Source organism: Manacus candei, unplaced genomic scaffold, assembly GCF_025592945.1.
Source record: "Manacus candei isolate 608988 ecotype Guabito, Panama unplaced genomic scaffold, ASM2559294v1 h1tg000081l, whole genome shotgun sequence".
Lineage (NCBI taxonomy): Eukaryota > Metazoa > Chordata > Aves > Passeriformes > Pipridae > Manacus > Manacus candei.
Genome location: NW_026138129.1, coordinates 3,238,809 through 3,251,476, shown reverse-complemented (window position 1 = coordinate 3,251,476; position 12,668 = coordinate 3,238,809). Strand labels below are relative to the sequence as shown.

The window sequence follows — 12,668 nt, the reverse complement described above, 5'->3', positions numbered from 1 at the left end:
TTGTTCCGATATCAGTGGACTGTGTCAATACTGTCTCACAGTGTTTTGGCACTGTTTAGTCAGTTCCAAAGGCTACAGCTAGAATAAAGACTTGCATAATATAGGTCATGTTTGCGTTCTCTGTTCAGATTCCTAGGATGTTCGTGGTACCCAGGATATTGCTGGTAGAGCTATATGTGGGAAATTTGTACCACAGGCTTGCCTTGTATTATCCAATTCAGTGTGCTTGTAGTTTAACTCCCATTTTCAGAATAGAACTAACCAGTGAGGAGGAATGTTGAATGTCTAGCGTTCCAAAATTACCAAAAATAAAGTAGTTCAGCTCTGACAGTTTTTTTAACTGGGCATGCACATTGCTAAAAATAGGTCTAGTGCTTTAGATGGCATTATTGATCGATATTTCATTTGAATCTTAATACAAATATCAGCAGATGTCTTTGTTAACAAATCTGAATGTATTAGCTCAATTGGTTAGAGCATGGGTGCTAATAATGACAAGGTTGTGGATTCAATCCCCATATGAGCCATTCACAAAGAGCTGGACTTCATGATCCTTGTGGGTCCCTTTGAACTCAGAATATTCTGTGATATTATAATTGTCTTTTTAAAAACATTTTGGATGGTACTGTACAAATGTGGGTTTTTTTCCTTTAGGGTATTTTGGGGTTTAGTGTGAATATATGTGTAATGAAAGATACATTCCTCTTCTGGAGCCTTATGAATTGCTAAAGCTGTTGTGTGTATAGAGATTCTTGTCACTGATTTTATTAACAGCATTAAAACAGTTGCAAGGAAAAGAGAAATGATAATTAAAAAAAAAGACTTAGCAAAAAGCAAGTTCTGAAATTGAGTACTGTTGAGGGTCTAACTTAACTTGCCCAAGGGACCTTTTTTTTCCCTTGAAAGCCCAAACCCTTGTGATTTAAATATGAACCCATCACATCTGTCCTGAAGAAATGTTAGGACAGACATAAAAATCTGTTAAGGTCAAGTAGAATGCTGCTGGTGATTCCCCCTGCCCCAGCGTTTTAACAGCTAGTATATGAGGTATATGATGAAGCAAACATTCAAGTCCCACGGATGCTGTATTTCATCCTGGCTTATAAAATGCACTTCATGCAGATTTTCTGTACCTTTTCTGTATTTTCTTCTTGCAGAAATGGAAAGTGGGGGAGAGAGGGCACAAGGACTCTAAAAAATATTACTGGTGAGCCAAGGATCATGATTAAACAGGGATATGTCAGATAAGGTGATGTGAAGTGAGAAAAGATACACTGCCTTTTCCCCCTAGTGTATCTTTAACATTATGACCAATGAATTTTTCAAGTGAAACACCACAGTCTTCTTTGCATATCATTTGAACTGAGAGCTTGCTTTGAAAAAGATAAGCAGACTGTGTTGCCCAGAAGAAATAATGATGCTAATTTATCTTTGCCTGTCCTCATAGACATAGCAGTATGCAGCAATGTTGAAAAGGAAATAAGAAATAACTGAGCTGTAGTTTACCACCTATTCAGTGCCATAGTATTGTTAATGAGAACTCTGAGAAGTATGGCTAGTCTGGAAGTCTGTCTCAAAAGTATTTGGGAAACTTTCCTACAATGTAAGAATAGCTGCCAAACTGCCGGAAGAGACCTCCTTGGCAAATACTCCTCAGCTCGAACAAAGCTATGATGAATGCTTTCTGCTCCATCACTCTCAGAAGTGTATAATCAAGGATGAGAAAGTCCAAGTTACGTATGTTTACCAACAGCTTCTAACTATCAATATTTACATTCTGGGCATGGGAATCTTGAAGGTCTTTGCCAGATTTTTTGAGGGAAAGGAATGATGAGATGTTTTCTTTTAATACTGAGTAAGAGAGTAGTTTAGCAGAACTACAAGCGTTTACAAAAGTGAAATCTAATCTCTTGCAGTAAATAATTGATTAATAGTTGAGGTAGTCCCATTCAGAGTCTCTTAAAAAGCTCTTTTTTGTATTTTACATCTGGTTACCTGTCATCTTGCCTGGGATTTTGTTGCTATAGATACATTAGGAATTAAAAAAGACCTTCCAAATATAGATTGTAAGTGTATATCCTTTAGCTTCAAAAATTCTGACGTGTTAGCCTTTATAGTATATTTTACAATGTATTGATACCTGAGATTATTTTTTTTTGTTTAATATGTGTATATCCAGGAATTTGTAGTATATTGTTTCTAAGGTTTTTTGTTGATAAATTATGAATGGAAGGTTTTTGTCCCTGGATAGAGACATTCACGTGTAACAACTGTTTGACCGGAGCATGGTATGTTAGGAATACTTACTGATCTACAAGTGAATTGCAGTGGAACATTTTTCTTTGTCAGGGAGATAAAAGCATTCTAGAGCCCGGAGAATCCAACTAGTGTCACAGAGCAAACATCCAAGCTGCAGCTGTTCCGGCTGTGTAGCAGCTGGGGACTGATGGAAGGCAGGGTGACAGACCCCTGAGGAGCAGCACTGCCACCTGGATAAGTAGGTTAAGATCAATGACAGTAAAATATTTCAGTGGTGCTATTATGTTTTACCAAAATTCCTATTAAATTAATAAATTACAGGTGGCTTATATGATACAGATGGGCAGTCTAAAGAATAATTCAAGTCTTCGTATTTAATGTGTATATTTCCAGGTGGTGGAAAAGTTGTTTATTTTTTTGTGGCAATTATAAATTACTTTTCCATTTGAGGAAGAGTTTTAAGTATCTGATCTTGTTCATTAGTATAGTGTTTTTCCATAACTGCCAAGTACTCTACCCTTCTGTTTGGAGTGTGTGTAAAATTATTTAATGCCTTACCTGCCTACTAGAAAGTATAATGTGTGACTGGAAGAATTCTCTACTTGAAGTAAATGTGTAGAAAAGCATATGGACTTGGACAAAATGTGGTAGCTGGAAGAGTTCTCTCCGAGGGTGGCAGGAAAGGTGCAAAGCTGCTGTTGAGTGTTGCTGTTTAACCAACAGTAGTGTGGGGCAGGCAGGAAGGCAGGTCTGCGTGAGAGGTTGCTGAGGTGCTTGGAAGGTAAGTGCTCTTTGGCGCTCTTGTGTTGCTGAGGCCGCCTGATCATTCTTCCCATGAGCCTGTTGGGACAGGCCTGCTGCAGTTGGCAGGGGAAGGTAGATTATTTTTTGGCCTTTGTGTTCGCAGTTGACATAACTATCGTTTTACTTTACCACAATTTCCTCTTCCCACTCAGTGCTCCTGCTCTGAGCCTTAAAGGACAGCCCTGGAAAAGCTTATAAAGGACTGATTCCTTAACCTAAACCAGACTTGGCTGCATGTGGTGCCAGATAGTAAAACTGTCTGCTGCCCTTCCTAGGGCTGGGCTCACTTCAGTTCATGAGAATTCAACTGAAGTGCAGGGATGTGACAGGCTTGAAAAAATGTCATTCCAAAATGCATGACATTTGGAAGCTAGACTGTCGGTGAAAGTCACTAATATCACCTAAATAAGTGTATCTGTTTGTTATGCATTTAGAAAAAAATGTATCTGTTATGTTTTCCAAAGTGGTTACTTTAAAAGAAAATTGAGCATTCTATGGGGAAAGTATCTACGTTCGTACAGGTACGTTGAAAGCCTTCCCTTTCAGCATTAGTACTAATGAGAATTGAAGTACCTTCTGAGACTTAGCTGAGTGAGACTGTGAGGCTCAAGAAGCTCTGTCAGGATTAAGCATCCCTACTATCACACGAATAAGTGGAGTGTTTGGTTTCTGAATTAAGTGAACTGCAGTCGTGTTCCTTTTGGATCCAGCAGCAGTATGGCAGGGCAGTGTGGGCACTGACTGTCTCTCCTGGATGCTAGCTTTTGGATCTCTGCTCTGTCATAAACATTGCTGCTTGATCCTTCTTTTATTTTAAGATAGTACCTTTCTTCTCTGCTGTAATTTGTTACAGGCTTCTCAGAGTTGACTGTACACAGAATCTAACAGTCTATCTGTCACCTTTGAAAACTGATGTCGTCTTCTGAAGTCCTTCATCAACATAGCACAGTGAAGGCATTTACATTTGGAGTCTGCATGCATGTCTGTCTACCACTTTGATAACATGTGTATCTAGTTGTGTGTATGTTTTGTATATAAATAAGAAGTTAAACTGTATGATACTCTTCAGGGTGTACTATGTGTGTATGAGAATCTGAGACATTTCAGTGCCTAAAAATAATTTTAGAAGCGTTAGTTAAACAAAAGGATTCTCTGGGGATCTTAGAATATCTGAGGTTGAAGTACAGTTTGGACATTGATAATGAAAAGAATTCCTTAGTGTTTTTTCTGAGCCCCCCATTTCATGACGTGAAACAAGCTCTTACTAATAGCAGTTTATTCTATTCTTCCTTTTTTCTTTTTAATTATTTTATTTTTTGTGAAACTGTCAGTTTTGTCCAATGTAGGGAAGACAGTTGTGGTTTTAACTGGGCATTTGTAGGGTCAGTGCTGTGTATTTAGTTTGAAATTTAGGAAGTGTTTCCCCGGAGACTTCACAAAGGTGGCACTTGTTACTAGTGTTTTGAGTCTTGAGACTATTAATTCTACTCTGATAAAGGATTATCTGTTAAGCAAGTTACTTAAAATGATAGTTCTCACTGCCATTTGGTCTCCTTTAGGTCTATTTATTGCTTGCCCAAGTAGAGTTGAGCTACTCTGAAGCGTATGGGGCCATGTGTTTAAAAATCAGTAACCCCTGGTGTCTGCGGGGTTGGCTTTGTTAGGATTTACTACTTGCATCTCTTTGGTGTTTGTATTCAGTGAGCAGTTGCAAGTGCTTATATTTAAAGAATTATGTTTCAAGATACCATTTAAGGAGTTTTTTTCTTAATCTGCATGTTACATTGTACATGATAAATAGAAGGAAAGCACAGGAGATTTAAGAGGATGAGAAGTTTGAGGCAATCACTTGAGCTTCAACCTAGTAATGCAAATCTGGCTTTTAAGTGACCTTATTGATGTTTGCTCAAAGTAGCTTCCTTTCGGTACAAATGACTGAGCTTTGTTGCAGCTATTGTACAGGTAATGTACTGTCCCTTTAGAGATTGCCTTTGTATCCCTGATGCAACCTCTCTTCGCTTTGACAGAGAGTGCCTGCAGAAATGCCTGGAGCTAAGATAGATCGAGTCGTGTGCCTTACTCGATCATTTGTCAGCAAAGAAGCGAGAGGATAGGGCAGGCAAAAAAACATGTACTCCTTGCTCTGTCCCAGCTCTTGGAAATTTGAGGTATTGGCTATTGGTGAATGATGTTCAAGTGGAGATCTTGATGCCAGAGAATGTAGGACACGACAGAGTGTCTGAAAGGGTCCTGACCACTTCTGTGACTTCACCTTGAGGAGATGTGGCAAGTGACTGTTTCAAGTTTAGGATGCGAGAGGGTGGCAGGATTTTAAGCAATACCAGTAGAGTGGTGCAAATAGTGCTAAGCACCCAGGTCTTATGGAGACAGTATTGTATAATAAACAGTGCCATCTTCTGGGAGGAGTCGGAACGATGACCTTGTGGTCAGCTTAAAGGTGTTAAGTGGTTTGGTTGGGTTTTTGTTTGGGTTGGATTTTTTCTTCCTAATAAGTGCTTTAAAAATCAAAGTACCAAAAGTCAAAAGTTAGTGTTAATGTCTGGTAATGCAAGTCCACATCTCTGATTTGTTACTGATGTAGTCTTTAAGGAAAAGTTTTAAGCAATGTTTTGGGGTCGGTTTAAAAGAAGTTTATCAACAGCTGAGCAGTAGTCCAGAGAAGTAAATCTCAAAAATAAAAATCAAGGACTTTGTTTGCTTTGTTTGATGAAGTCCATTATTGTTTTCATAAACATACTTTGTAAAACGTGGGTAATCTTTTTTTATAGAAAGCAATAGTGACCTACAGGAAAATGTTAAAGATCCAAAGTAAGAATAATTACTTGGACTTATAGCTCCTTCTTTTGGGTAGAAATGTTTTCTGTCTCTCAAAATTATTATCCTATAAATAGTTATATAGGGAAATATTCACTGTGGTGCAAAATCTGGGATTAGAGTTGCTAAAATTATCGTAGCAAGTGGAATGTAAGATTCAGCATTTACTGAGACTTATTAATGGTGTAGATCAATCACCTGAAGTCTTATTTGGAAGAAGTGAGCAATTTTAGTAACGTTAATGGAACTGTATGGGAGATGCAGCTGACATTGTGAGGAAGTTTTCTTGTTGCACACTTTCAAATAAATAAATACATGAACACAAACAAAAAGCCAATAACAGTGTAACTGTTATGGGGAGAGAGGAAAAGATGAATCAATGGTAAAAAAAAAATCTTTATTGCTAAAATAATTAGATAAGGTATATCCAGAATGACAAGAATTTGTGAGCTCTGGATGGGGAGATAGATTTGGAATTGTTTTTATTGTGTCATGATTGCCTAGGTAATTTATCAACAAAGATGCAATGAAATAATAGTTTCTTTTAAAAATAGGAGATACAATTTTGCATTTAAAATGTAATTCTGTTCTGAGTATCTCATGTTAAGCTTGCTAGAATTGGTATATTTTGTATTGCGAAGGGTCTCATTTTAATGGCTATGGAGTCTGAGGTCTCTGGATACTACAGTACTTAACTGTACAATTAATTTGTAGCTAAAATGGTACTTGAATGTGCATTTGCTTTTTCAGTACTAGTGTCAGCTTAGTCTGTCATACAGTATTTAATATATAAAGAAAATATCTAATTTTCAGTACATTCTGAATGTTTAACAACGACATAAATTATTACAGTTTGATAATCTAGGTGTTTATGCAAGCCCTCAGTAATACAATTAGGACTTTCTGATGTCTGAAAGAAATTTAGTGTTGACCCATCTTACCATGTTGATTCTATGTTGTTGATAAAAACCAGCTGTTAAAATTTCCATTGCAAGATGTGGTGGCCCTTGAACACACCTCACAATAAGTACTGTATTTGCTTAGATAAAATTTTAAAACTATTTTTGTCTTGTAATTTAGTAAATTCCTTATCCTTAATATGCATGACAGTACGTTGCTGCAAACTAGCCTGAAAATATATTTCTCTATACATTTGGAACAGTGCTATGAGTTAGTTATGCTAACTCATAACTACTTTGAGATGACGTTTCACTGGTGCAGTGCTTTAGTAGACAGTTATTGGTGGTGATTGCTATTCTTTGTGGCTTTTAATTCTGTTCTTTTGTTTTTACTCATGCCCTTGGAAATATGAGTTCAAACCTCTGTAAGAGCTGTAGTTTAAGAGAGGTGAACAACTCTCTCTGAAACTAGACTTCAGATTTTCAGAGTGGATGGCTCAGTATGTTATTAAGGTTCCCATTAACTTGGAAAATACTGTTCCAAATACCTGCAAAATATTGTGTGAATAGATAAGTAAAAATGTAAGAAACTCAGTTTGGCAAAGGAAGAATGCAATGCAGCTGACAGTGAAGCTGCCCTTTTTTGCATCTGAGAATTTCAGCAGTGACATTCTATACAAGAAGCAAGGGGTAACCTAACATTAAAGTAGACATTGACCATCTCTCTGGGGTTTCCTATATCATAACTGTGTTTTCTGCATGTTAGAGTGTAGACTAAACAAATGGTAGTATTTCTGGAAAGACAGGTCAAAAAATACCTGGTCTTAAAACTGAAATTATACTATTAGAAAAGTTTTGTTATTAACTGAAAAAGTGAGCCCTTTTTTACTGAACACTACTTAATATTTATGCAACCTACATGATACCAGTGGAGTGGATAACTTCAGGGAAGTAATTTATTTTGAAGCAAAACCACGAATAATGTATACCATGTAAATAACGGTTATATCCTCATCGGAATACATCTACATGTGCCAGAATTAGGAATTCAGCCTTACGACATTTGTCAATATCCTGTCTGGAAAGCTAGTCAAAGTTTGTTGTTTATTTTTGTTTGCCCCACCTCCCTAGCAGTCAACTGTAGTGGAGCAAGTTACAATAAATTGCAGTGCATAAAATCCATGATGCCTGTTCTTCCTCTGGCCCAATAATACGATTTTTAAAAAGATACTTTTAGGAGTACATGAACACATATTTGAGGAGAAATTTCCTTAAACAGTTTCTATCAAACACAACTTATATTTAACCCTATTTTTATAATTTATGTTATGAAGCTTTCTTTTCCAAAACTCTTTTAAAGATGTTTGTCAACTTGACTTAATGTTGACAACAGGCAACTTGCCCTTAATTTTAAGGAAAAGTTAGCAAAGCTTGCTGTTTTTGTGACTAATGGTAAGCAGGTATTTTGCTCGAAGACATTTTATTCTAGGTCCCTTGGATCTTGTGCACTAGCAAATTTATAATCCTGACTTTCTTCCTATCTTTTCATATGCAGGCAGAAGGAGAAGACAGCCTTAAAAAGATGCAGCTGATGGAGCTTGCAATTCTGAATGGCACCTACAGAGATGCCAACATCAAATCACGTAAGCATGTCATAAGCTCAAGGGTCAATGCTATAGTAGTATTTGCAGGTTTTGATTCTTAAAGCTACTTTTTGGAAAACGTGCAGTGGCAACTGTGTTGGAGAATGGAAGGCAGTAAAGACCCAACAAAACAGTAGGTAGCTGTTGGAAAAGATCTTTATAAGTTATGTCAGTTGGGAGATGTTTTTGTTTGTCGCCCTCCCCCCCCTTTTTTTTAGGCAATATGTCTGGGTTGAAACATTTACAAATATATAGTATAAAAAACCTCAACCCTTAAGCTAGATTTTCCTATTGTACAATAATTTTTTCCTTAGTGCATCCTTAAGGGCAATAGACTCCTTTTCAGTTTTATTTTTAGAGATTTAATTTTGAAATGTTACAGATGTTGAGGATACTGTGAATACATTTTTCTGTATTATATTCCTTCCTTTCATCTTGCTTGCATGCGTACCCCCAATGTTATGTTTTACCAACAATTCATCAACTGATTTCACAGCTGAGTTCACAGGGATCAGTGATGTAACAAGCCATTTTTATGATTACTTCCATTACATTTGTGTGAAAATGCTTTTGCAAACGCATGTATGCACAAGTTTACACTTGAAAATTAATTACACGCACCTACTAATGAAAGCATATACCTATTATGTGTGATATAAAGTATTTTCTCTAGTTGAAAATCTGATTTCTCCTTCTGAAAATGTAGTTCCTTCTCCAAATTAAATTTTTGCCGTAGCTGTGATACAGATGTCAAATGTAAGCACAGTTAAACCAGTCTTTTCACTAAGGGCCTACTGATATTTGCAAATTTGTTTTCTCCACACAGTCACCATTTCAGTGTTGAATATGTTTAAAGACTGGAATGCAGTTAGGTCAATTTGAGAGTGCTTACACCAGTGTAATTATTCTGATTTGAAAAGAGACATAAGCAAGGGCTTTTACCATTTTTACCACTACAATGGTAATGGTAAATCTTTCAGGCCTAATGAACACTATAATATTTAAAGCTAGATCAGTTTCAAATATATGTTAGTCTCTAAATTGTTGCAAATATTTGAGTAAAATAGTTTTCAGAATAGCTTAAATTAATGCAAACTGTTGCATAGAAACCTCTCTATTAATTTGAACAACTTCTTTGTCTGATCTGTTCCCATTGGTCTATTGTATCAGTGTAAGTGGGAAGATAAAATTATTATTTATTTTTTGACTAGAGATTTCCACACTAATACTCATTTTTTCATAGTAAGACAGTTTCACTCTTTGTATTTTGATTTTACTGAAAAGTTGAACGTGTAGAAGCCACACTGGTTTGTTTCTGTTTGAGAAAGGAAAACGTTTGAGGGGTTTTTTTAATTATCTGAGCACTTTTTTTAAAAAAATAAAAATAATAATAAATCTGAAAAACTTTTACCACATTTCCCTTTTCAGACCACTTGTAAACTAATTAAACCAATGTAGATCAACAGCAGTGCACAGAAATCCATAAATTATAACCCTTTAAGATTGACTGTTACCAGCAGATGTGTTAGTGTATAAGTTGTTGTTCATCTGGTGTGCCAACAGGCTTCAAATAACACTTAAATGTGCTAGCACCACTGAAAAAACCAAACAAAACCACCACAAACAAACAAAACCCACCAAAACAAAAAAAGCATCTATTTTCCTTAAGCAAGGCTGTAGTAAACTTCTAATACAAAAGAAGTATCTTATTCGATGAAATTTGATATGGAAGTCACATTTGAGTTTATTTTATTCATACTAGAGTAGGATGATAGGATTGATTCATGTTTCTGGGTCATCTTTAACTTCACTGATCCTGGAAATTGGAATTGTATATAGGTTTAAATACAATTTTAAGTCATATAAAAACTGTAGACTCATGCAGCAGCTCTGCATAACTGAGTGTCTGTGGACTCTGTAGATGCACTAAATTTTGTACTCTTTGTATTTGTGACAGTATTTCCCTTGTATTTCCTGCATGCATCTCAGTCTCATGCAGTCTTGATAGCATAAATGAAGAAATGTGGTCTAAATGGAGCTTTCGTGCTGTGTAACCTGTTTGAGAAATCTACCTCACTGTTTTACAATGGCTTTTTTATTTTGCATGTTCATACTTAATCACACTGGAAAATGGAAAGCTGTTTGCATTTGAATGGTGTGCTTTGGCACTGTGTGATCAGCGCATGTACTAATGATTTCCTTTTATTTTTCTTCTTTCCTACTTTTTCCCCTTTTTCCCATTCTTTCCACGTTTTATACTGCTATCTCCATACTTTCCTCTGAATTTCTTTGCTTACTGTAGCAGCCCTTGCCTTTTCTCTTGCAGCAACAGCCCAGGCTCCAAGGATTATTACTGGGCCTGCGCCTGTTCTCCCACCAGCTGCCCTGCGTACTCCTACGCCAGCTGGCCCTACCATAATGCCTTTGATCAGACAAATACAAACCGCTGTCATGCCAAACGGAACTCCTCATCCCACCGCTGCAATAGTTCCACCTGGACCCGAAGCCGGTTTAATTTACACACCATATGAATACCCCTACACGCTGGCACCAGCTACATCAATCCTTGAGTATCCTATTGAACCTAGTGGTGTATTAGGTAAGATCTTTGTACATGGATGACTGGAGAATGTATTGCTTATGCTTCTGTGGTATTTGCGAAGTAGAGGTCATGGAGCTCAAAGAAACAAATTTGAAGAAACAAACTTAAATCAGGTATATCAAAACTGCCTAGAAGAGCTGCTCAAATGGTGCAACTCTTGTACATTTTAAACATGTTTTGCGTTCTTGAATGTGTATGTTTATTTATAAGATTACTGAAAACAAAATCGTGATGTTTGTATAACATTAGATGGTGGATACACAGGCATAAGAAGCTACATAGAAGTTGACATCTATTACCTGTCATTTGGGCTGCCATAAATACCAGATTTATTTGTATTCTCTTTAACATAAATTAATGTCCAGCAATCTTTGGAAGAGAGAGCTTCTTATTTTGCTATATTGTTTTAGTAGCAAAACCGGAGAGAGTGGAAAGGTCTTTTCTCAGTTGGAGTTTTTGCTGCTTTATTTAGTACGCAACTGATAAATCTCTCGTCAATGTCAGAAAGCTGTAAATCATTTTGTAAGCAGAAAATAATTTCAGTGAATGAATATAAAGCAAACCAAATTCTCACCGAAGTATGATAAAATTAACAACTCTGCTGATGGCTTCTTTTATATACATTGCATTGAAATGCCCATCATTCCTAATATATCAGACCACTGACTTGCTGTGTGAAGGCAAGAATGATAAAGCAGCTGTGACAATTCAGTTAACTGGTCAATATGGAAAAAGCAGTTCCCATAGTTTCTTCCTTCCCTACCCTCTACAGAATCTAAATAATTTTTTCTCTTCAGTTTGTTCTGAATTGCATATGACCTTGGTGCTGCATAATGTTGATTTTATAGGACTTTGATCTTAGTTTGTTCAGTGGCAGTTATTGATTTACACAAATTCTAAACATCTCTAATGAACACTGGACAATAAGGTTCAAAGTCAATATTTTGTTGAAAGTATTGCGAAAAATCAGTGTTTCACATGACAGATACTTGGTGAGTTATCTATATGTGTGCATGTTTCCACATTATATTACATATATATATTATATATATTATGTGTCCTGTCTTGCAGGATTAGTGAATCAATAATAAAAATTCTGGTAGGACAAAAGTATGCAGTAGGTCTGTCTTTGAGGAGTTCATGGTGGTTGTGTTACCCCATACCCAAAATTCAGTGAGCCGTTATCATTTATTTCCCACAAACATGTAAATATTCTCCCTAGCTCTTCTACCCCAATCTCTTAGTCCGCTTGTGATACATCCTGGGGTAAAGTCACGGTTACAGAGTTCAGCAGAGTAGCTGTCAGCTGTTGGTTAGGGGGAAACCCCTCTCCTGAGTTCAGTTAATAGCAAGTAAAGAAATACATCATTCCAGAGTAGTAGTTTAATACGATGCAGGAACTTCAATTTCTCACAGGATTTTCTTTGAAGAGAGAGGAGGGGAAAATTACTCCTAAAATGGTATCTGGAACCATTGCATACTCTTGGGCTTAGCTGTGTGAGGTGGATTGCCCAAAATAGATCTCATTAAAAAATGTTACTTAAAAAAGGAAAAGGGAGGAGGGGGAACCCCCACACTCCCGCTCAAGTTGCATATAATCAATAACTCTTAATACATCTGCTCTAT

The 12,668-nt window shown here is 36.6% G+C and overlaps 1 protein-coding gene across 9 annotated transcripts in view; it reads left to right on the top strand.

Annotated features, from left to right (window-relative positions):
* QKI (QKI, KH domain containing RNA binding) overlaps positions 1 to 12,668 on the top strand; it is a 155,994-nt gene that overhangs the window by 131,160 nt on the left and 12,166 nt on the right. For 4 of the 9 annotated variants that reach the window (XM_051811273.1, XM_051811270.1, XM_051811276.1 and 1 more), the window contains 2 exons: positions 8,353 to 8,440; positions 10,743 to 11,039. In XM_051811273.1, coding sequence (XP_051667233.1) covers positions 8,353 to 8,440; positions 10,743 to 11,039 — 385 coding nt within the window. Of the gene's footprint in view, positions 1 to 8,352; positions 8,441 to 10,742; positions 11,051 to 12,668 lie in introns of all 9 variants that reach the window. The other 5 variants (XM_051811275.1, XM_051811272.1, XM_051811271.1 and 2 more) reach the window with 3 other exon arrangements.